The sequence below is a fragment of the Chanodichthys erythropterus genome, chromosome 22 (genome assembly GCF_024489055.1).
Source record: "Chanodichthys erythropterus isolate Z2021 chromosome 22, ASM2448905v1, whole genome shotgun sequence".
Lineage (NCBI taxonomy): Eukaryota > Metazoa > Chordata > Actinopteri > Cypriniformes > Xenocyprididae > Chanodichthys > Chanodichthys erythropterus.
In genome coordinates this window covers 14,917,964-14,944,122 of record NC_090242.1, presented here as the reverse complement: position 1 = coordinate 14,944,122, position 26,159 = coordinate 14,917,964, and the positions used below count along the sequence as shown (strand labels likewise).

At 37.6% G+C, this 26,159-nt stretch overlaps 1 protein-coding gene and 1 long non-coding RNA gene across 6 annotated transcripts in view; one reads left to right on the top strand and one right to left on the bottom strand.

Moving 5' to 3' along the window:
• Window positions 1-14,087, bottom strand: part of grin1a (glutamate receptor, ionotropic, N-methyl D-aspartate 1a) — a 33,238-nt gene extending 19,151 nt beyond the window's left edge. For 4 of the 5 annotated variants that reach the window (XM_067376109.1, XM_067376111.1, XM_067376110.1 and 1 more), the window contains exons 1-6: window positions 13,651-14,087; window positions 8,594-8,728; window positions 7,489-7,665; window positions 2,937-2,999; window positions 2,069-2,166; window positions 64-185 (exon numbers count right to left, since the gene is read on the bottom strand). In XM_067376109.1, the coding sequence (XP_067232210.1) occupies window positions 64-185; window positions 2,069-2,166; window positions 2,937-2,999; window positions 7,489-7,665; window positions 8,594-8,728; window positions 13,651-13,899 (844 nt within the window). In that variant the 5' untranslated portion in view covers window positions 13,900-14,087. The remainder of the gene's footprint in view (window positions 1-63; window positions 186-2,068; window positions 2,167-2,936; window positions 3,000-7,488; window positions 7,666-8,593; window positions 8,729-13,650) is intronic. The other variant, XM_067376113.1, reaches the window with a different exon arrangement.
• Window positions 14,088-18,871: 4,784 nt separating this feature from the next.
• LOC137012713 (uncharacterized) lies at window positions 18,872-25,554 on the top strand. Its single transcript, XR_010893599.1, has 3 exons — window positions 18,872-18,916; window positions 20,841-20,913; window positions 25,523-25,554. It is a non-coding gene; the product is annotated as an uncharacterized lncRNA (long non-coding RNA).
• The last annotated feature ends 605 nt before the right edge of the window (window positions 25,555-26,159 follow it).

Here is a 26,159-nt window from a genome sequence, read left to right as displayed (position 1 = left end):
CTGAGACAAATGGCTTCTTTTCCTCTGCTTCTGTCTCAGTTATACTGAGGTAGGCGTACGTACCATCAGGGGCTTCGCTCAAAGCTTTACCGGACATCTCACGCTCCCCGACCAGCCATACATAGCCTGAGCCTGTCATGTTGAGGAAGCGCGCTGTTTTGTACACGGCGGCTGCATCTTCCTCACTAAAGGCAGATAGACAGGTTTATAACAGCTGACATAAATATGAGAAGTATGAAGTATGAAATTGTTTTGTAAACCCATGGTTTTGACTTTTCAGTTGTATTTATTTCAAAGTGTTCTAAGGCCTATCCTGCTGAAAAGACCAGCTGGGTAGTACTGGTTTTCGTGCTGGTCTTGCTGGTGGGCCAGCATAGAAAAACCTGTTGCCAACATGGATTTTCTAATAAATCTTTTTGACCAATAAAGTCTTGCTAGTTAAGCTATATATAGGGCTTGATATTAACACCCGCCAAATGTGGGTGGATTTCAGCAGTGGCGTGTAACGCAATCACTTCTAATAGCCACTTTGGTGGGCTGAATTTTATATATAATATAAACTAAGTACAATGTAGTGTTGTCAAAAATAAAGATTTTTTCGATACATATCATTACAAAAATATTTGAAATGCTTCCAATACTTATTTTCCGCAGAATAGATACACGATAACAGCTGCGCTTTCTCGCTCTCTCATCTCTCTGACAGTGATTTGACACACAAACCCGCCTCCCCTCACTCACATGTTTCATTTGCTCTGGATGAATATTGTTGGTGTTATAGGGCTTAAATTTTTGGCGTGGGATTGCATATACTGCGCATAAATTTACACATTCCCGCAGATTTTGTGCTCACACCAAAGTGCACGCACATACTGTAAAGCCTAAGCCTAAGCCTAACATAAACTGAGTTCTTTTTTGCTGCTTATTGTGCTTAAACAGTCAAATACACACAAAATAATGTCAAATGGCTACAAATGATAAAATCCGATGGCTCAGTGAGGCCTCCATTGCCAGCAAGATAATTAACACTTTCAATGCCCAGAAAGCTACTAAAAACATTTTTAAAACAGTTCATGTGATTACAGTGGTTCAGCCTTAATGTTATGAATACTACTGAGAATACTGAGAAAACAAAATAGCGACTTTATTCAACAATATCTAGTGACTGAAGATTTGAAGCTTTACAAATCTTTTGTTTTGAATCAGTGATTCAGAGCACGTATCAAACTGCCAAAGTCACGCCCCCCAGTGGTGAACTATTGAAATTTCAAAACATTTATGACGTAACAAAGCCTTGTTTACTGAAATCATGTGACTTTGGCAGTTAGATACACTCTCCGAAATGTTTTAAATATGTCTTTAGTAGCTTTCTGGGTATATGAAAGTGTTAATTATCTTGCTGGCCTCACTAAGCCATCGGATTTTATCAAAAATATCTTAATTTGTGTTCCGAAGATGAACAAAGGTCTTAAGGGTGTGGAACGACATGAGGGTGAGTAATTAATGACTGAATTTTCATTTTTGGGTGAACTAACCTTTTAATTGAATGTAAACAGTTGAGAAAGACAATGCATGTTTAAAAGTATAATGGATCCGTGCATCAGGTCTTAAAGTGACAGCAGCCTAATATACCTGCTGCCAAATTTTGAGATAATATTAAAAATATCTATATGGCAGTTTTTCCCCATGTGTGGCTAGTGAAAATTCTTAGTGGCTAGTAACTTTGGAAAACCACTGGCCACATTGGCTGGTGAGCAAAAATGTTAATGTCAAGCCCTATAAAGAAAGCAAAAACAAAAATTGAAATTCTTTTTGTGGCAATAAACATCAAGCCACAAGTTGCGTTCATTTAACTAGTCTTGTATTGAACCTAGAATATTCCTTTAAGAAACACAAGTAACCAAAACACAACATATGCTGGTCTATTCAGCAGGGTGAAAAGAATAATAAATATGTGAATGTCTCATTCTGATTCATTACTATTTTGCAGGTAATTATACAGAGTGAAGAGTGAACTACAGAGATTTTGGTGGGCTGCTGACGTAACATCATGCGGTAAACCTCTTACCTGGCAGAGAGAATGATCACTCGAGCCTCCAGCTCTTTGGCCTCCAGGAGCAGAGCAGTTAAGTTAGTCTCTTGGTTGAACTGAAGCACTTTCTCGGCCTGAGATTGGGGTACACAATCAGTCAAAGTGGCTATTTACTTCCATAACTGAACCATGCTGCCTCATTAAGCACTTTTGGTTGGTTTAGTTGGTTCTGTTTTTTTGTTTTTTTTGGGGGGGGGGGGGGGGGGGTGGGGAGAAAATTATAAAGTTCCAGGGAAACTGCTTCAAAATGAAAAATAAAAGAATAAAAAAGCTTGAAAAACAAAACAAATTTAAAACTTCGGCATTGTCGCATGCAAACTGAGGGTTATCAAGGCTTCAGAGAAGGACGTGCATGTTAGAGGTTTCGGGGAGTGAAACCGATGCAACCGGAAACTAAAACCAGGTGGAAAGGGGAGTGACAGGTGAGAGGACGTCATTTCCCCAAAGAAAAAGAGTCGAGAAAAAAAAAGAGCAACGAGGGGATGCTGCAATAGGAAGAAGAATCTGAGAGAGTGTTGTGTCCCAAACTATCGGATCTCCACAAAGGAATGGGCTTGCTTTTTTTTTTTTAAATCATGCATCATCCTTTATTAAAAAGGAAAAAATGGTAATGAAAGAAGCGGAGCGTTTTAAATTTTTTTTAAACGGAAATAATAATCGTTCAAAAGAAATCCATTCTTTATTTAAATCATAAAAAAAGGGAAAAGTAACGTCTCAACGTAACAAGAAACACGTGCTACCAAGAGAAGGGCATTTCTGGGTTGGCCGGTGATTGGTTGGGCTGTTTCTAGTAGCTACGTTTAGAGATTTTGGAGGGCGGCGTGCATTGACCATGCAAATATACCTTAGGTCCTCTCTTGTTGTCAAAGGACAGTTGGTCTTGGTTTTCATAGTTCCTTTTTTTATTCTGATGAGTAATGTGCACAGAGAAAATATGCAGACACAGAAGAATATTATAAACAGTTGAAAATGGTGGGCAGTAAAGCAACCAACAAATTTTCACTTTTCTGCTCCAAATTTGAATCCCTAACACTGGGACTTGCAAAAAACATCATAGACCATCTGACATAAGATCGCAGACCTAAACAAAGCTAGAAAACCCAACAACATTACAAACTTAAGGAACCAAGTGGTGCGTTTTCATCAATCCAGATCAACTACCCGCAGCAGCGCGTGAATGCCTACTGAATTATTGATGTGATGTTACTTCAAATTCAATACAGATCACAGACTACCGTGACGGGCTGCCAAGTTAACAAATCGCTTAATATTAATGCAGAGTGCGGTATGATTGCAGAAGCACACTAAGAGGACCTTTTTCTCCTGCACCATCTTGAGTTCTGCTGTGTTTTTGAGGGCAGTGGCCTCAGGGGGAAACCCCGGCTCAAACGGTGCCATTTTGCAGTCATATAAATAAACCTTCCCTTGCACAGACACACAACACTGCCCTAATACCGCGATAGACTGGACATGCTCTCATGTGATTCTCGTTTCAAGCTTCTGAAATTATGCATGACCTATATGCGTGTTGTGGCATTTGCTCATTATGGCACCTCAAAGGAAATTAGAAAGGTGAATAGACAGTGGCCTTTCCTGAGCACCTCTTTAACTAAACTCATGCTGCAGCCATGAACCCCCACTGTGCATAGGCTGGAAATAGCTCATTATAACTGACACTTGTGTAAACTGATAGTAGAAGGAATATGAAAATGATCCTTGGCGCATAATGCATAAAAATAGTCTCAGTCTGAAATGCATTAGAATATAATAATCTGAAATTTCAGCACTGTTATGTAGACATGCAGCTATAACTTTAGCTGTTATAGCTTTCCTCACATTTATAAATACGGTATCTCACAGAAGTGAGTACACCCCTCACATTTTTGTAAATATTTTATTATATCTTTTCATGTAACAAAACTGAAGAAATTATACTGTGCTACAATGTAAAGTAGTGAGTGTACAGCATGTATAACAGTGTAAATTTGCTGTCCCCTCAAAATAACTCAACACACAGCCGCTTGCCACAAAAGTGAGTACACCCCTAAGTGAAAATGTACAAATTGGGCCCAAATAGCCATTTTCTCTCCCCAGTGTCATGTGACTCATTAGTGTTACAAGGTCTCAGGTGTGAATGGGGAGCAGGTATGTTACATTTGGTATTATCGCTCTCACTCTCTCATACTGGTCACTGGAAGTTCAACATGGCACCTCATGGCAAAGAACCCTCTGAGGATCTGAAAAAAAGAATTGTTGGTCTACCTAAAGATGGTGTAGGCTATGAGAGGATTGCCAAGACCCTGAAGCTGAGCTGCAGCATGGTGGCCAAGACCATACAGCAGCTTAACAAGACAGGTTCCACTCAGAACAGGCCTCGCCAAGGTCGACCAAAGAAGTTGAGTGCACATGCTCAGCGTCATATCCAGAGGTTGTGTTTGGGAAACAGACATATGAGTGATGCAGAGGTTGAAGGGGTGGGGGTCAGCCTGTCAGTGCTCAGACCATACGCCGCACACTGCATCAAATTGGTCTGCATGGCTGTCGTCCCAGAAGGAAGCCTACTGAAGCAGAGCATGATCCCCTCCCTTCGGAGACTGGGCCGCAGGGCAGTATTCCAACTTGATAACGACCCCAAACCCACCTCAAATAAGGTGATGGACTGGCCAAGCATGTCTCCAGACCTAAACCCTTTTGAGCATCTGTGGGGCATCCTCAAACGGAAGGTGGACGAGCGCAAGGTCTCTAATATCCACCAGATCCGTGATGTCGTCATGGAGGAGTGGAAGAGGACTCCAGTGGCGACCTGTGAAGCTCTGGTGAAATCCATGCCCAAGAGGCTTAAGGCAGGGCTGAAAAATAATAGTGGCCACACAAAATATTGACACTTTGGGCCCAATTTGGACATTTTCACTCAGGGGTGTGCTCACTTTTGTGACCAGCGGTTTAGACATTAATGGCTGTGTGTTGAGTTATTTTAAGGGGACAGCAAATTTACACTGTCAAACAAGCTGTACACTCACTACTTTACATTGTAGCAAAGTGTCATTTCTTCAGTGTTGTCACATGAAAAGATATAATAAAATATTTAAAAAATGTGAGGGATGTAGCTGTTCTGTGAGCTACTGTATACATTATTGAATACAGTATTTTAGACATTCAGATAAGTGGTCTTGCTTTCATTTCTCTATAACTTTTAAAAGTGATTATGGTATAAATATTCTTCTTAAAGTCAATGTGAATTGGTGTTACTAAAACTTAGCTATTTGGTTATCACTTAACATGATCCAGTAACTCATACGGCATAAGTGACAATAAAGGAACAGCTGTCATTTCAGAGGTAGTTATTGCATTCTCAATAAAGATTACAAACAAAATTACCAAAAATACTGTGATGACAGGAGCAACCATTTTGTACATAAATTAAAAAGAGTTCAGACATACAATATAAATACACTATAAGAAAAATTCTACTTTTAGCTTGTTTCTTATATCAGTGATACACCATTGTGATTTATTTATCCCTAAAGGGTGCATATTAGTATCAGATACAAAGGTGTATCTTTTCATTGACAAAGTGCTGTACCACAATTTTTTTTTCTGAATGTTTAGAAGACAGCATGATGTTCTGAATTGAATAAATTAAGTTGCACCTCTAAAAAATAGAAAAGAAAAAAAAGCGGCTGATATAAATGCACATTATACAAGCACCACAAAATGGCTGCCAGGTTTAAGAAACTCTATTCTATGATTCAGAAGGCAATTTAAAAACGTGAGTAGCAGTGCAAAAAAAGACCAAATAAAGCCTTTTTAATAAAGCTGTAAGTATGACAGCAAAAAATGTACAAAAAGTATTTGGGGAATTTACTGTAATTTTAACTTCTCAAAGCCTTAATCAAACCTAATTTCACATTGCAGTAAATCAAGAAGCAGAAACGTTTCATGCATGATAAATAGCAATGACTCATTCCTACTAATTACTCAACTACAAAAATGTGATAAAAACCTAGGCAAATTTATTTATTTAGCACATCTGTGCTTTACATGGGGCATATATATATATATATATATATATATATATATATATATATATATATATATATATATATATATATATATATATATATATATATGATATTACGACATTACCGTTTTCGAAAGAAGTCTCTTATGCTCAGAAAGCCTGCACTTATTTAATAAAAAATACAGAAAAACTGTAATATTGTGAAATATTATTGCAATTTTTAAATAATGTTTTTCTATTTTAATATACTTAAAAATTTCATTTATTTATGTGATGCAAAGCTGAATTTTCATGCGCCATTACTCCAGTCTTCAGTATCACATGATCCTTCAGATTATCAATGTTGGAAACAGTTGTGCTGCTTAACTTATATTTTAAAGTATATTAAAACAGAAAAACATTATTGAATATATTAAATTAGAAAACCATTTTGATCAAATAAATGCAGGCTTGAATAGCATAAGAGATTTCTTTCAAAAACATTAAAAATAGTAATGTTTCCAAACTTTTGACTGGTGTAGTGTATATATGTGTAGTGTATATATATATTTAAGTATTTAAATATTTAGTCGTTAAATACATTTTAATGCATTCTGCACACCATTTTTCATGTTTTTTCTCTAATAAGACACAGTTGGTGACCCCTCTATAAAAGATGCATGATGCCTCTGATAATAATAAGAATAAAATGAAAAAGAAATAAAAATAAAGCAGTTATGTGGTATTTCAGCAGTATTCTATCACCAGAAACGTCTCTGTGGGTAAGTAGCTCAATTCGCACCATACCTAAATAGTTTCACTGTTAATAATCTCTCGCAGCAATGAGGGCAACAATAATTACCTCAGCGCTGAGCAGGGGGATGTGGGATGGTGATTTAGCTTTCATCCCCAAGGAAACTGAACAGAACCTCTGCAAGAGCAAAATTCCCACAATGCACCACTGTATTTATGAAGTAGTCACAGCTCTGAACCAAATGACGAATTATATCTATGGCTCAAGGCTACAAAAATACCAGTTTATATTGTGTAAACACATGGCATAAATATGTTTAAAGAGTCACTGATGCTTTGCAACGCCCCAGGTTATGGTTTTCATTTTGCTCCTGTTGTGGAAAGACACAGGAGTTTTTGACTATGGTAGAAAGCAACATGAAATGAGCAAATAACGCACGTTAATTCAAATCAGACCACATTAGACATGGTTGACTCCTTTGGTTTTAGAATGTTAGCCAACATTTACAAAATGGCATGAGAGATGTGATCACATGACAAAAAATTAAAACAGTTACGTACATAGAAGACCTTTGCGTTTGATACACACACACCTGCATACAAGCACACACTGGGAATCCTGGAACTGGAAGAAGTATCTTACCTTGGTCTCTCTCTCTTCCAGAAGAGTTTCTAGTCTTTTCTGCGCTGCTCTGCCTTCATGGTCGTCACTGACGATTAGAATGATGTGATTCCAGCGGAACTCCCGCATCATGTCAAACCACACATGTGCCTGGTGGGAATATGGTGGCACTGTACGCAGGAACGAGAGATGGATGCTCTGGAAGAAGGATCGAGAGAAAAGAAGAAAGGTGGGAGACATACTGTAAAGTTTAAAAATGACAATGTTTTTATTTTAATAAAATAATAAAAGGGTGTTTCTTCAACTACAGGCATTTTTTTCACATTATTATTATGCCCCTTTCACAAGATGTAATACAAGTCTCTAGTGTCCCCAGAATGTGTATATGAAATTTCAGCTCAAAATACCCCACAGATCATTAAATTTGCCCCTATTTGGGTGTGAGGAAAAACATGCTGATTTTGTGTGTCCCTTTAAATGCAAATGAGCTGCTGCTCCCGGCCCACTTTCCAGAAGAGGGCGGAGCTTTAAAAGCTCGCACTTCGGTTGCTCAACAACAACAAAGCTGGAGAATCTCACGCAGACAAAATGATGATTGTCAGTAACGGTGTTCAGCCCTACATTGTTCAAACCAGAGTCAGACACTGATGGAGAGACTCAGGAAGAAGTTACAACATTTAGAATGCATCTGGACGTTTCTGAATGGTTAGTGGATAAATTTATGTAGCTGCTGTGGTGTTGATTCAACTCATCGACTAGCATGTGCCGTCATGTTAATCTTTTGTGCAAATCCAGCATTGCATTGACCCTCGTTTGTGAATCATTCCATTTGAATGAATCTGTTGAATTAATGATTCACTGAATCACTCATAGAAAGTCACTTGTCGACACCTGCTGGTGTTAGAACCTGCAGAAAGAGTCACTGAAACCCTCCACCACCGATACACAGAAAGACATGTAAATATCACTTGTGAGCATCTTTTGAAAATGTGTCATTTCCAATTGTTTCAATCATGTTAAAAGAAGTGCTTTTCTAAATGCTTACAGAGACCAATGTGCCTATAGTTGAAAATCAATGATTCATTCTGAAACAGAGTAATTCAATTTCTCTCTCAATGCAGCCAACCTTGTCTGAGTAAATGGACATCCTGGTGGTGAGCCCAACTACAGGTATGCGGTAGAACCCTGCGGTGTAGGAGACTGGAGTGGGCGTCAGATGGTCATTAGACTGTGGTGGATGGCTCACCAGGATGGCGTACACCTGCGAACAGGATCACAGAACTGGTTCATATACAAATACAGGTATGACTCATGGATCTGGGCTCATTCTCTGACTAAATCTATAAATCACTTCACAGTCAGACCGATTGACAAATTGATTGAAGATGAAGGATCTTTGATTGGACTCAAGGGAGCAAGAAAGACAAGGAGGAATCTGTCTATCATATATTAAAAGGAGAGTTCCAATTGTACTAAAGGTACTTAATTTGAATAGTTTTCATCAGCATGCTGAGCATTTGAGTGCTAGCCATATATACAGACAGACAGACAGATAGATGAATTAGTCATTGTTTTTCAGAAAATATGCTGTATTGAGAAGGAAAAACAACGAGAAAAAAAAGGTTTGGCAACATTATGTTTTTCCAGAGAGACCCTCCGGCACTGGCTCCATCTGTCATTGAATGTCTCTTCTTCAGAGTGGGCAGAGATGTCAGTGAGCCAAAGGCGATACAGACAGAGCGATACAGCAGTTTCGCATGAAGGAATCTCACACAACCAAATTAATTCAGCAATTATCTTGACATTCTGCTAACAAGCTGCACAACCTTAGGGCCCAGATTTGTTAAAGGTACGTACATAATTGAGTGCTGAACACCCATTGGGTTGACCGGGGGAGGTTGGTGTGAATATTAGCGAGAGAGTGAGCAAGGCAGAGCGAAAAGGACGGGAGGGAGTGATTCATGTTAGGCCCAGTTTTTGTTCAGTGCAGTATCCAGCCCTGAGATAGACTCCTACCTCAGCACATTTGTAATGACATCACCAACCCAGAGAGCACTTAAAGCGGAACCGCTTAATGTGAGTTTTGCGTGTGCAGGCTTTTAATGAAGCAACGCATCAGGCTGAATTACTCCCACGAGTGTGACAGTAGTTATTCAGTAGTGAAAATATCTCTCATTTACACTTCATGTAGGGCATTGCTACTGCAGTACTTGAAGGTTTCTCCTCTTACACTTCTCAGGCTATCCGCTTGTTTAAGTCGTAACGTAAAGAACGCCGTTTCCGGGTCCAAGCCTCGACTCGTTTCACTTGAGAATGCCATCGACGGCCGTTTATGAGCGCTATTTATTCATTTTAAACATCAATCATTTAAAAAAGTTAAACATTTTAAATACTTACAGTCTACACAACAGTCTCCATGCTCACAGCGTCAAAGATATTAATATTTTAATGATTTATAAAAGATGAATCATTGTCTGGCCATCTGGAATTTTGGTATGGAGATAAAGGTTATAATTATATATATTTTTTTTAGTATTACACCACATCGTGTATGTATATTAGCATCATTTGTTGTTTTCTTGTGGTATGAGATAGAGCGTTAGGACCCGGAAGCGCTGCCGCGTGACGTCAGACAACCGGATAGCATGCCATAAAAAAACCCTCAAAACTCAATGGTGATCTATTGTGTTGGCTATCCTAAAAATTGTGCTTTATCTGATAAAAAGCATGTTAATAATAATTCAGGTGGTACTGCGGGAAATTCGAACATGCCGCCATTCTTCTTTGTGTCATTTTGTGTCTTTGTGTCTTTATATCGCATGTGAGGCGGATCATTTATAGCCTTTTCTCACAGCAGCTGCAATAATTAAACTTATCATTTTGATGGTGTATTGTATGGTATGACAAATTAATGTTAGAGATTAGACTGTACAGAAATTGAAATCTACAGATAATGCTAATAAACACTAAATACACAGTCACACAATGCTGATGTTGTTAACATTAAAAATTTTAGAACAAAATATAACAATAATAATAATTTGCACGGTTTGACATGATCCAAGCAAAGCGATCGCTAGATTTAATCACCATTGGCAGTGTGATTTATTGTGATGCTTTTTTCCCCTGATTTGGTCAGAACAAAAGTGGCAGACATGTTATTTACTTGTTCAGATAACATTTTCCGATGAAAGTTCTTACTTTGGTCATACTTCAAGACTACAATCTGTGATTCCGAAGTACAGTATCGACACGAATGTGGTGACTGACTAGTCTGGGTAAACCCAGCCTGATCTGCCGGCGATTTGATTTCACTCAGCAACTCAGTCTGGAAACCCGTGCATTCATTTCTGCTGCGCTGTTACACTTTTGCGGGAACCAATCACAGACTGGCTTATCCACCTTGCTCGCTATTGGCGGGTATAACACGATGACGATAGAGAAGCGAAAGCAAGCAGCTTTCAAATTCTATCTGATCTACCTGTCTCTCGCACGACCGTCACTCCAAAATAACAATGAACAATCACAGTGATGCCAATTGTGTTAAGCATTTACCCTATCTGAGAGAAATGTAGCAGAGCGTTGATCCGACAGTCTCTTCATAGGAAGATTACAAACAGCGATTAATGACACACAATGATTCTCTGCTGTTATTTTGGTGGTTTGCTTCACGATGTGAGTACAGGACTCTTTTACTTCAATGCCCCTTGATGGTAGACAATATTTTTATTATTTGCTCTATATGTTTCGTCTCCCTGCTTCTTGAATCTCGCGCCACCTGAGCTGACTGGAATTCTTTTTGGTTGTCATGACAATGACGTAGTTTAGGGCGGCTATATTCCGCGTTCATTTACACTGAACAAACAAATTGCTCGAGTGGGTGTAAATACCGATCACTTTCATGTTTTTTTGCACAACCTGTAAAAATCGCTCGATGCCATTGCTGCTTCTGCAAACCGCGGATCAATGCTACAAACCAATACAAACTAAACCTGCGTCTCAATCCGCTTCCTAGTTCCCTAGGTCGTGAATCAGTATATCATGAAAGTGAATGTGGCTGATTCCCTGATCAGTGCCCTGACTACTGAACTAGGGAGCTGATTGAGACACACGGTAAACCTGTCTGAGTTTTCGCATCGCTCTGCAAAGTACGTCAATCTGATTGGTTGAAGGACTATCCAATTGCGTGACTAATGCTCGTTGATCACGCCTCTTGTGCAGTAGGAAATACATAGCAAACTCCCTAGACCAATGTTCAATTTTAAATTGAGCTTGGTCTGGTGATAGCCAGACTAGTGACTGACAACAAACATTAGATTCATCCGCTCTGAGGAGTCGTGCCGAGGCACAACCCACATAAAGATGATAATTCCGCAAACAACTGCAATTGCAGGTTTCAAACAGAGATGGCGACAAAGAGGCGAAACTTACGGACTGCAGCTTTAAAATTTCATCCATGATGTCATCCAAGATGTTTATGTCTTTCTTTCTTCAGTCGAAAAAGAAATTAAGGTTTTTGAGGAAAACATTCCAGGATTTTTTGCCATATAGTGGACTTCAACAGTTACCAACGGGTTGAAGGTCCAAATTGCAGTCTCATTGCAGCTTCAAAAGGCTCTACACGATCCCAGCCGAGGAATAAGGGTCTTATCTAGCGAAACGATCAGTAATGTTGTATCACTGCTCTGCGATGCACCACACATTGCGTAATCACGTTGAAGAGGTCACACGTGATGCAGTGCAAGACGAGCATTTGTGGTCAATATATATATATATAATTTTTTTTTTTTTTTATATATAGAAAATGACTGATTGTTTCACTAGATAAGACCCTTATACCTCATCTGGAATCGTGTAGAGCCCTTTGAAGCTGGACTGAAACTACAATTTGGACCTTCAACCCACTGGTCCCCATTGAAGTCCACTATATGGAGAAAAATCTTGGAATATTTTCCTCAAAAACCTTAATTTCTTAACATCTTGGATGACATGGAGGTGAGTAAATTATCAGGAAATTCTAATTCTGAACTGATCTAATCCTTTAACAGAATATTTATACTGAACATTAGCTGTAAGTCTGAGGCATCCACTCCAAAGACATCTTTGCAGATACTGATACTATGTTGACCCCTCCACCCCCATCTTTATTTTCATCAAGCGCAGTAATACAGTAATACAGTGATGTGAAAATAGAAACTGCTTACATCGAAAATCATTGATTTTTCATGCGTCACCTAGTTTATTTTGCAGCTGCTGCCCTCGGCCAGTGTGGTCATCTCACTCATTCCTGACATTAAAGCTCTGTGGGGTCAGCTACAGTAGGTTAACCTTTCCTCCCACTGAGTCTATTGACCTGCGTGGATCATCAACTGACAGGCTGTCCTATTTAGACCTCTAAACAAATTATGCAGCTTCAATCTACTGCCACAATCCAAACCAAGTTCGACTGTCCAAGGAAGTCTCCGCAGGTCAATGCCTAAACTGTAAAAATGTTATTGACTAACCTAAAAAAATGTGCTTCTTGTGGTAACATCCGAATTAACAGGTTTTATTCAAGTCAAAAATAATATATATATACAATATGACTCAATCAGCAGTGCTACATTTTATTAAGAGGTCAGAATATGTAGAAATGGCTTCTTATACATGGTAACAACTGATATTTTCAGCATTTTTTTTTTCTAAAATGACAAAACACCCTTCAATATCTGTGTATTTATACTGTAAATATGTTTGTCTAAAAGTTTTTTTTCTATCTAACCTAAAAAACATGCATCAAGTGGAAACATTTCAATTAACTGGATTGATTAAAGTCAAACATATTATTTATTATGACTAAATCAAGCTATGCTAACAGAAGTCATTTTAAGGGTCATATGATGATCACTTTCCACCATGCAGTAATTGCTTAGAAATTATTAATTGGCATCAGTATATTTGTAGCTCTTTCTAATGCATATATTTGCATATTTAATGCCACTCTTTTCAGTAACTTAAAAGTGATACTTGTAACATGCATTTTAAAACACCGCCTTATGAAAGCAACATAAATTAATTCACTCTAAATGGTGCATATTGCATGGAAATGTTTCCCCCTCAGGCAACTTTTAAATTCGTGTCATTTAAGACTGGATCTTGCCACATGGAAGTTCCACAGCTCAAAGAAGATACTAAAAATCCCACCTGACTGGAAATAAGATCCTCGCACACAGACAGCGCCATCTGAATCGCATTGGCTTTGTGAGTGACGGAGATGGCGGTCAACTTGAATTTATCCCTTCCGTACACCAGGTTCGCCTGGGTAACCGCATCCTTGAACACCTGCTCGTATCTCTTCTGGCTCAGGACGGCCCCAATGTTCACAATCTTGGGCTCGCAGCCGCCTCGCACGCAGGAGCAGGAGAATAACGCAGCCAGCAGAAGCAGACGCATCGTGTGTATGGCCAGAAGAGCGCACGGAGAGCTCCAGTATCCTCCTCTAGTATCGCTGCCGGAGCCTCGTGTGGGGGCTATTGGGTTGAGGAGAATGAACGCAATGTCCAGTGTTGCAGTTATAGAATCCCAGGTGCGATATTCACGCACACTGCAGCGATATGTTCATGGTGCCCAGTTCATTTAGGCGATGGCATCTGAGAGACCGGCATTCACTGCAGCCTTTTTCTGAATTCCCCCTTGAAGTCAGGCTGCAGACAGGCAGAGAAAGAAAGTCACATACTACATGAAGCCTGGCAGCAGAAACCAGTGATGCGTCTCGTATCGTCCGTCTCTTTGCGCGTCGGCTGTTGTTCTGCGGCGGAGCGCTGTCCTTGGTGCTGACAGCTGTGCGCGCTCTTTTACGCGCGCCCCCGCACCTCCTACAGTTTTTCGCGTTGGCGTTGTGCTCGAATTAAAACGCATCGATGTCACAAACAATCCAAGCGTGAAATTAAAAAAAAGAGGGAGAATAGTTTTTCCATTTAGAGTAAATGCGAATTGTGTTTTCATAACAGCATAAATATGGGTAAAAAAAGACATATGGTTTTGACAGTCTCGAGGCGACCACTTATCAATATATTCCAGTGTTTCTAACCCATTTAATCCTATCGATAGCATTTTGACGATTTACTTCTCAATTTGATGGGTCTAATAAGAGTTACTGCTGTAAATTACAAATAGTTGCCAACTGTAAATGAAATGAAACGTTTTTACATGACCAGAGATGTTGTGTGCCCCCTGAAAAATTGAACGAAGCATGAAAAACATCTCATAATATATCATATTTGGTACATATAATGTTTAAAGGGTCTATTATTATTGTAAATTGCTCTTATATAAATCATGGTCACAAACATGGTTAAAAACAAGAGGCCCATTATACTGGTTTATTCACATTTGGAGATGTTACATTGAATTCTGTTCTTGGATTACTGGATTATATTATATTACTTTCTATTAGGTGCAATTGAGCAACTTGTATAAGTGTGACCAGGAATGAAACACATGATTTCATACACTGCTGGGTTAAAAACATCCCAAGTTGGGTTGAAAATGGACAAACCCAATGATTTTGTTGTTTTAACCAAGCGGTTGGGTTACATGTTTGCCCAATGTGCTGGGCAGTTTTATTTAAAAGGTTAGTTCACCCAAAAATGAAAATAATGTCATTTATTACTCATTTGGGTGAACTAACCCTTTAACCCAACTACTGTTTTAAAATGACTATATGGCTGGCCTAAAATGGACCCAAAATAGATTTGAACTTAAAAATCAGACACATGATTACTAGAGGCAACAATAATAATCAAAAGTTAAACATTTATTAATAATAATCAATTTAATAAATGTTTATTGTTTAATTATTATTTGTTAAACTTGATCATTTATTAAACATTAATAAATGTTAATTTCCAAAATACTTTGGGTTCATTTTAAGTAAATAGTTGAGTTAAATAAAATTTAACCCAACCGCTGGGTTAAAACAACCCATTTGCTGGGTTTGTCCATTTTCAACCCAACTTGGGTTGTTTTTAACCCAGCATTTTTAGAGTGTAACTTTTGTGTGTATTTTTTCACTCTAAAAAAATTTGGGTCAAATATGGACAAACTCAACCATTGGGTTAAAAATGTAACCCAGTGGCTTGGTTTGTCAAATTTGGGTCAGCATTTTTTGAGTGTTGTCAAGAAGTATATACATGTGCTGACTTAGAAAATTTGGAATTAAATGGGTTAAAAACCTTGTATAAGGGGTTAATGCATGGTCAAACTGAGGTACTTTCTTATATTCTTTCCCATAACACTGTTTAAGACAAAAAAATATAGATAAAGTATATTTTATAAGAGAGGCCCAGATATAAAAATGAAGGTTCTTCAAGGCTCAGCAAAGAACCCTCTTGGCAAAATTTTTATCTGTATTTATATCAGTGTCTTTAAAGCACCCACACATGGTTGTCTAAACTAGTGCAGGTTCTCCTTGACTTTTTGGCTCCTTTATTTTTAGCCTCCCACAAGACTGACTTAAGATGGCTAAATGTTACCACCAATGCTCATAGTTGTATTTTAGATCTGATGATCAATTATGTAAGCACGGCATCTATATTTCAGCATTTTCAATCATGAAATCATTGCTCCGTCTCTCAAACATAGACTTTCAAAGTAATTACATAAAATGGCAGGTCTGAGAGGTCTCTTCCCTGAGCATCCCAGGCTTTAAGTGCTGTCTGTTTTCAAAGAGCATCTGTGCAAAACTCTTTATTTTTGATTTATTTTCAGAGATGCATATTGCATGTCAAACCTCCAAACAAGAGCAGTGCTTTGAAAAAAAAAATGTGTATGCTCGCTTGCGGTAAAAAGGGTAGTCCTTTCTATGCAGGTGCATGTGCTGAGCAGCATTATGCACTGATAGGCACATAAGGACAAAAGGGGAAAAAACGGTTACCAAGGAAACAAGCCTCTCTCCTGAAGTGTGAAGTTTCAAAGTATTCACATGTAGGCATTTTGTACGCGCTGGCAATGCACGGTGTTAATGAGACAAAGTGACAGTAGCGCGCCATAAAACATGCGCCACAAATCATTTAAACACCTTGAATAGTTAATTTTGGCCTATTAATATACAGATTTTTTTTGTACGTACGCACTTGTTTTGTGTTGTGATTTTGTCATGCTTCCCTCATTGTGATTTGATTTAATTTCCCTGTGTTAGAGAACCTGCAATCGAAACCTTATTAATATTTCATTATCCGTGGGAAATAATCCCTCTACATGTGAATGTCACAGCCTGATATGAAGAGGGGATTTGTAAATTAGGTCACAATTGATCTAGTTATGCCGTCGACTTTAAATAATGTATCATGCGCCTCAGGGGGTATGGGGGGGGGGGGGGGGGGATTGGGGGGGGTTATTTACTATGCATTTATAAAGTCTAATTGTAGTCTGTAGCAGAGAAAAATCATTAGAAATCTAAACCAAGCTGATTTATGGATGATATTATCTCAAGAATGATTTGTAGGTATTCTGTTTATGTTTTTAAAATGGCATAAGAGTGTGAGTTTAGCCGTGAATGCGCTGCTAGTGGCGCGTGCTACCTCGCTGTCTGAGGTGTTGTAATACTTGGATGTCTCTCTCTTGCTGGGAGCCACACAAAAGGCTGACCAAGCGACAAGGTTCTCACTGGCCTCGGCCGTGTTTTGCTCCCTCCCCCCCCACACCCACATCTCTGCACATCAATACAGCTGGCCCAGCCTGCACTGCAGCCGTTATATAATGACGTTCCTGCCAACACACACTCATTCACACACACACACATGCACACACATACAGACAGACCATTTACCAAAGAATAGTTAAGACTAGTTAGGAGATGACACACCTCTAATGTGTTTGTGTGGCAAAATAAGCAGAAAAAGGAAATGATAGGGTGATGTTTAAAGTCAAGTTTATAAGGGGATTTTGTAAGAGTGTTTTAAACTGTTAATAAATGTTTAAGTGTTAATAAATACTTAAACATACTTAAAGAAGCTAAATTAATTCATTTTTTAATGTATGTTGGCGTATATTTAGCCTTCAGAAATTTGAAAGTTGACAGAATTTTTTTTTATTGAAAAAAAAAATGTATATACATTTTTTATTTGTAACTCTGGACCATAAAACCAGTCATAAGAAACCTATTGAGATTTATACATCATCTGAATTCTGAATAAGCTTTCCATTGATGTATGGTTTGGGACGATATTTGGTCGAGATACAACTATTTGAAAATCTGGAATATTGAGGGTGCAAAAAAATCAAAAGATTGAGCAAATCGCCTTTAAAGTTGTCCAAATGAATCCCTTAGCTATGCATATCCACTCACAAAAATGCATTTTTTATATATTTACGGTAGGAAATTTACAAAATATCTTCATGGAACATGATCTTTACTTAATATCCTAATGATTTTACAATGTATTGACCCATACAATGTATTGTTGGCTATTGCTACAAATATACACATTTAAGCAATCATTTATTACTTTAAAAGGGGAGAATATGATGGTAACATGGTTGACATATAACTTGGGAATGCAACAGGTCATAATATAAACATTATGTCAAGTAATATCCTGAGCATTCTGTAAATCTCATTTAAATAAGCGGAATATCTCAGTTAATTACAGTTAATTTAATATTTTTCTTCAAATGAACGTGTTTGTATTTCGACAAATAAACCACAACTAACTGTCCTCTCAATTTTGTGACTGTAGTATTATATTTGCTATATTACAAATAAAGTATTTGCTAATTTAGTTTTTAAACACGGGGGTAATGACATGCATCATGAATGCATAATGTATTAACACAAATTAAAGATGCAATAGGTGATTATCTACAGAAACATTTTTTGTTAGATATCAATAACTATTTGAAATGGTCTAAATGTGTATATATATATATATATATATATATATATATATATATATATATATATATAGTCTGTGGAAGGCGTAGGACCATAAAATGTTCATAAAATTATTATATTTGGTCCGAATGAAATAATATGATGTCCTACCTGCCTGTCAACATGTTTTTACATACCCTCACACACCCTGTTTGTGCAGATTCGACACCTGTTCATATGTCTTCAGCTCGTTTCATGCTGTGCAGAGTTTATGTTGACAGATGTCAGTCACAGAGCACCACAAACAAACAGCAGCCACTTTTTGCAGTTCTTACTGAATCAAAACAACAAGCTTGTGCTGCTTACCTACTGCACCTTTTAAATATTGGATAAAATTATTGTTTACATAATGACCCATTTAATAATACCAGTATCACATGTTTTAAGTATATTGCTTCAGCAAACCAGAATTATTCATCATATTGTCTGTGTGTGTGTGTGTTTTCAGGCTGGTATTGGTTTAAGAAGAAAAATTTCTGTTCTGGTGTGTCCTAGATGTCAACTGCAGACCTACATGATGTGTTTCTCATGTATGTGGTATGTCAATCTATTATTGATGACTGACCCTTCCATCCCGGTCCTTCTATCGCCATAAATAGTGACTTGGTCTAGCACTGCAAATTGTATGTGTAGCCTAAATGCAAAAATGTGTCTTTTACATAAATATTCTACATGAATATAGAGTGTAAGCAGATGGAAAACAGTAATAATGTCTTGTTCAGATGATCACCTCTGCCTACAACCTGTAAATCTGAAGTTTTTCTGGAAAGATTGGGTAAATTAATAAAAATCAAGATGACGAACATCTTGGGTTAAAGTATGCACACAGAAGTACTGTGGCATTGCACCAACCTCAGAGGGTTGCTATGGTTATAAATGATGTCCAATCTCTTCTTCAGAAATCTAGGACGCAGACCAAGAGGAGAACTTTCAACCAGCCAAATGTTACACCAAAAATATGCTATTTAAAATGAGAAAGAGGACTGTCTGTTCTTAAAGCGAGGCACAATATAGCTGCTCTATTTTTGACCGTTTTAATCCATATCAAAAGTCATCTGTGAGGATCTAGACAATGATATATGTGGCTCTGTCAGTGAATTTTGAGACTCTTTAAAATTCTGTATGCAAGCGTGTCCTAATTATTGATGACAGGGAACATGGAAGATTTGACAGTGTTTCAAGGTTGTGCAGAGTGATGTGTGATCATTTATTGATTTTTCTTTTACTGTTTACTTGTTTTACTTATTTTTGAAAATGTTATATATAAAATATAGTTTATTAGAATATAGGATTCATGTGTCACTTAAGACTGGAGTAATGGCTGCTGAAAATGCAGTTTTGCATCACAGGAATAAATTACATTTTAAATATATTTAAATAGAAAACAGATTTATTAATTGTTCATATTTCAGGTAGCCCTAAGTATCAAAACTTGTGCATATTATATTATATTATATTATATTATATTATATTATATTATATTATATTATATTATATTATATTATATTATATTATATTATATTATATTATATTATATTATATTATATTATATATTTAATACAGACTGACATTGAAGGAGGGAGCAAAGTCATATCTAGGGATGAGAACACCTTAGCAACCACATAGCAACACCCTGGCAACCACCCAGAACACCCTAGCATTTTGGCAATGGGTTTTGCATGGGCAAGCACCACTCACAATTCTTTAAAAAAAAATTTAGTGGCATCTGTTGTCAAGTTCAATAAATTAGTTCACAGTTGGAGTTCTCTGCCTGCGGCTATTTTGCAAAAGCAGACAACAGGGCTATTGCAAGAATGGCCAGGCAAACAAGAATAAGGGAGCTATGTTAAATTACATTATCTAGCATTGCTGAATCTCATTCGTCTATTTGCGCAAGCCTCTAAATCAACCGCTCTGTCTCAGATGAGAATTATGAAGATTTCTCTATAGGTCTCCCAGAGTAAAAGAGGGGTTTTCTGGTGACACAGGAGGCATTTAACACGGCTAGAGTCTGTGGCACGTTTCAGCATGTTGATCAAACTGAGTTGGCACTCTTTATGGTCACAGTTCAGGAATTCCACACTTTGCTCACCCGTGGAGCTGTACGATTCATTGCAAATTGGGCAATCGGTGGAGTTGGAGCTCAGGCTGGCCATACTGTCCACACATGGTGGTCTCGAGCTATCAGATTCCTGGCTCATTCTTCTATATGTCACGCTGATTGTTCCATCTGTCAGAATTGGTTCTGGCTCTGTGCACGGAATTCCCTGTGGAATCTGTTCATTAAAATGTTCAATAAAGGAAGATGAAATCTGACAAAATCACACCACCATTCCATCTCTGTTCAACATCATTGGAAATTCACTTTCAAACGCCTTTGTTTCTGAGTCAAACTTTTTTTTTTTTTGCTTAATCATGAAGGTTATTTAGAGGTAACAGAATACTTTTGTCATTCTTTCAGAATCCCCATCAGGACCATCTGCCAGTGCTTGGACATCAGTCATTACAGAAGGTGATATAAAAGCAGATGTTAGGTGAGTTACCTCCTGCTTCTTTATTGCCAGATCAGCAGTCCCAAGGTCAGAAGCTGCACTCAGAGCCTCAGTACGTCAGAGGCGCTTTAAAAAACTTGTCCTACTTCCAAAGTACATGTGACTCAAAGTAACATCACAGACACTGCCTGAAGATAGAAACCTCTTGTGTTGTGCTGTGCACCTGAGATGTCCTCATGTCTATAAAGAAACTTAAAAAAGTGGCATTGTATGACTGCTGATCTGTTTAATGTGAAAACTCACTGAGCTATGCAGTCCAGTTCAAATATATTTACAGTGCACAGCATAAATGAGTACACCCCCTCTGAACAAATACAAAAGATGTACAGTATTTTCTTTATGATCACTAATACAATTCATGGAAAGATGACAAAACTAAAATGTATTAAACATATACATAATAAAAACTGTTATGTTATTAATAGTCATAAAATAAGTAAATTAGCCAATTTTGTTTAAATTAAGGATTGCAGAACTGAGTACACCCTAGATTTAATTCAACAAATGTTATAATATTCTAGCACTTAGTATGCCCTCCATAATTTTAAATATACTGCTCTGACCCTTCTTGTGTACAAGTTCATGACAAATTGTCACATCTGTCCTGTTTAACTCCTGGATGATGAGCTCCTGATCTTTAATGGGGAGTGTTGCTCAACTCATCTCTACAGAATCCCCCACAGGTGCTCAAGAGTGTTAAGATTGAGTGCAATACATGTCCACACAAGGTTTTTCACCTTGGGAGAATGCATATCCTCATTTTCATGCTGAAAAAATGCCCAAAATGCAGGGAATGAGGAAAGGGTAACATATTCTGTTTCAAGTTTGTGTATTAAATTACACAGTGTTGTGGGAATTCATGACAGCATTGATAAAGCACAACTCCCTCACACCTTCAGCACTCATACATCCCTATATAAGAGCTTTACTACCACTGAACTTTACTGTGGGAACCAGGCACTTCTCACTGTACTCCTCCTCTAGCAACACCATAACATTTTGGATGCTGTTAGATCCAAAATAATTGATTTGGTCTCATGAGACCAGAGTATTGATTCCCAGAATCTATATTTTGTAAATATGGGCTTTGGAAATGGCTAACTCACTTTTTTGTGCTTTGGCTACAGTAGGTAGTTCCAGTGAGAACATCAACAACCATGCATGTCATTTCTGCAGGCTGAATCGTACTCTTTGAGATAAACAGTCACTCTTTTCATAGATTTTGCTGGCTCTGAGACACTCGCTTGGTATTTCTCCTGCTCTCTGTCTAGCAAAAAAATCCCTCATCACTAAATGAAAGCTTAAAATGAAGGCCTGATTATTTCAGGGGCCTTGTCACAAGTCCATTGTTTTAGAATTTCTGTGTTACTTTTGCTATATTTTCACACTTAAAACAATGATTTGGTAATCCTCTTGTACCACTGTCCTCTTTTGTGCTAAGATATAAGTCTCTTGACAGTTCTCTCCCAAGTGTTATCAGCATTAAGTCTGAGAATGATTTAAGAAATGACTTCTCTTTAAATGTTTTGCTTCAACATACTTACCTGTTGATCAAACATTGCCTTAAACTTACACCCCAGGTGAAAAAAGTACATTTCTATAATGTGCTCTATTTTCTTAATTTTGTACTTAATAAAAAATGTATTTAGTTACCACTTGTAGTACACTATGGGTTCAAATGTACTATAAGTAGTATCTAAATACATTTTTTAAATACAGAGATAGTATATTACAAGCACATTTAAGTTCATATTTCATGGTGTCTCAAAATAGCACAGTTGAGTACACTTAGATGTTCTTAAGATTATCTTAAGTAGTACTAAAGAAGATTTTTTTGTATATTAAGTACAAAATTAGTGCACGAAAATAGAGCACTTTAAGTACATTATAGAAATTTACTTTTTTTCACCTGGGACCAGAATTTTTTTTTATTTTGGTTTATTTAGTAACTTTTAGGAGGGTGTACTCATTTTTGCTACACAACATTTTATCACCTTGATAAGAAAATCTAATTTTGACATGCTTCTTTGGTAAATGGAACATTAAATCTCTAAAGAACCCTAACATGTCTTCTAAGTAATTGACTAATTGTTGACTTTCAGAAGTTTCAGAGGGGGTGTACTCATTTAAAAAATAAAACTGTGCACTGTATATAGATATGTATATGAGACAGATCTGGGAACCAAAGTAGTCTTGTACAGTGTATTTTAAAATCTATGAATATTACATCTCAGTCTAATGGAATTATACAAATAGTGTGCATAATCAGTTCTCCAGAAACACATATCATGTCTAATTTACATTTTACTTGCCTAAATGCTGTATCAGTGTAAGTAATGCAACTGGCATGGCTTCTTCATTGTAAAGAGAAACCAAATGGTCAGTTTCAATTTCGGACACGGTTGTAATTCAAGACACAATTTACTAATTTGAATTCAAGAACATCATTGCTTATGCATTATCTCACATAGTTTGGCTTATACAAACTAAAATGCATTGACAAGCAAACACAACGATTTAAAGATACAAACCCGATTCCAAAAAAGTTGGGACACTGTACAAATTGTGAATAAAAACAGAATGCAATGATGTGGAAGTTTCAAATTTCAACATTTTATTCAGAATACAACACAGATGACATATCAAATGTTTAAACTGAGAAATTGTATAATTTTAAGGGAAAAATAAGTTGATTTGAAATTTCATGGCATCAACACATCTCAAAAAAGTTGGGACAAGGCCATGTTTACCACTGTGTGGCATCCCCTCTTCTTTTTATAACAGTCTGCAAATGTCTGGGGACTGAGGAGACAAATTGCTCAAGTTTAGGAATAGGAATGTTGTCCCATTCTTGTCTAATACAGGCTTCTAGTTGCTCAACTGTCTTAGGTCTTCTTTGTCGCATCTTCCTCTTTATGATGCGCCAAATGTTTTCTATGGGTGAAAGATCTGGACTGCAGGCTGGCCATTTCAGTACCCGGGTCCTTCTTCTACGCAGTCATGATGTTGTAATTGATGCAGTATGTGGTCTGGCATTGTCATGTTGGAAAATGCAAGGTCTTCCCTGAAAGAGACGACGTCTGGATGGGAGCATATGTTGTTCTAGAACTTGGATATACCTTTCAGCATTGATGGTGCCTTTCCAGATGTGTAAGCTGCCCATGCCACACGCACTCATGCAACCCCATACCATCAGAGATGCAGGCTTCTGAACTGAGCGCTGATAACAACTTGGGTTGTCCTTGTCCTCTTTAGTCCGGATGACATGGCGTCCCAGTTTTCCAAAAAGAAGTTCAAATTTTGATTTGTCTGACCACAGAACAGTTTTCCACTTTGCCACAGTCCATTTTAAATGAGCCTTGGCCCAGAGAAAACGCCTGCGCTTCTGGATCATGTTTAGATATGGCTTCTTTTTTGACCTATAGAGTTTAAGCCGGCAACGGCGAATGGCACGGTGGATTGTGTTTTCTGGAAGTATTCCTGAGCCCATGTTGTGATTTCCATTACAGTAGCATTCCTGTATGTGATGCAGTGCCGTCTAAGGGCCTGAAGATCACAGGCATCCAGTATGGTTTTCCGGCCTTGACCCTTATGCACAGAGATTGTTCCAGATTCTCTGAATCTTTGGATGATATTATGCACTGTAGATGATGATAACTTCAAACTCTTTGCAATTTTTCTCTGAGAAACTCCTTTCTGATATTGCTCCACTATTTTTCGCCGCAGCATTGGGGGAAATTGGTGATCCTCTGCCCATCTTGACTTCTGAGACACACTGCCACTCTCTTTTTATAACCAATCATGTTGCCAATTGATGTAATAAGTTGCAAATTGGTCCTCCAGCTGTTCCTTATATGTACATTTAACTTTTCCAGCCTCTTTTTGCTACCTGTCCCAACTTTTTTGAAATGTGTAGCTCTCATGAAATCCAAAATGAGCCAATATTTGGCATGACATTTCAAAATGTCTCACTTTCAACATTTGACATGTTATCTATATTCTATTGTGAATAAAATATAAGTTTATGAGATTTGTAAATTATTGCATTCCTTTTTTATTCACAATTTGTACAGTGTCACAGTTGTTTGGGTTTGTAACAGGTTTGTACATAGTGATGGCTGATTTCAAAACACTGCTTCAGGAAGCTTCGGAGCGTTATGAATCTTTTGTGTTGAATCATGATTCAGATCACGTGTCAAACTGCCAGACTGCTGAAATCACGTGACTTTGGCTCTCCGAACCGCTGATTCGACACAAAATATTCATAACGCTCCGAAGCTTCATAAAGCAGTGTTTTGAAATGGTCATAATGTTTTGACATTATGACTAATTGAATTTGCATTCATTTGATACAATAAAACAATAATTTTAAATTAATAATACATTTTAATAATATATTTTAATTTATATATATATATTATATATATATATATATATATATATATATATATATATATATATGACATTTTATGGCAATAATGTAAATAAATAAAGTGATCATTTATATTTAATTTTCCCTATAACCAAACGATGGTGATTTCATTCAGTTTAAACCAAATAAGAGTCTAAAATAATCATTATTCCATCATAGATCATCTCATTCAGAGTCCCTAGAGGCTGTCACAGGGTATGTCATAATTTTCCTCCCCTTGTTTTGCACCAGTCAGCACAGAAAGACTGCAGACGAACAGTCTGTACACCCATGCATGCTCTTTGAACACAAACACACAAAACACACAAGACACTGCAGGAGCGACAGGAGATGAGCTGTTCACAAGGCTTAATTAACGAGGGCGAAACATCTGCATACCAGCATATGTTTAGGGCAATCACCCAGCATGATCGCTCCATCTCGCTAGATGACAATCAGGATGTATTAACCGGGCAAGACCTAACATATGGTGCATGTCATAGACACACCCTATCAGCATGGTCAAGCATATTCATTAATGCCAGTTAGCATTATGAGACAGACAGAGGATGGAATCAGATAAACTGCACTGGAACTACACTGCCACAATGTCTCTTTTGAGCAGATAACCATCACTGGTGGTAATTGATAGCAACATGTTCAGTAATTGCACTACCTACTTGGCAGCTATTTAGTGGACACTAATTTCAACAGTGTGTTTTGGTCTATTGGATAATAGCAGGCACTTTTATTAACAAGCTTGAAGAATAAACATTTAATTAGAAACCTGAAGAAGGCTTTCAGCCAAGTCCTGTCA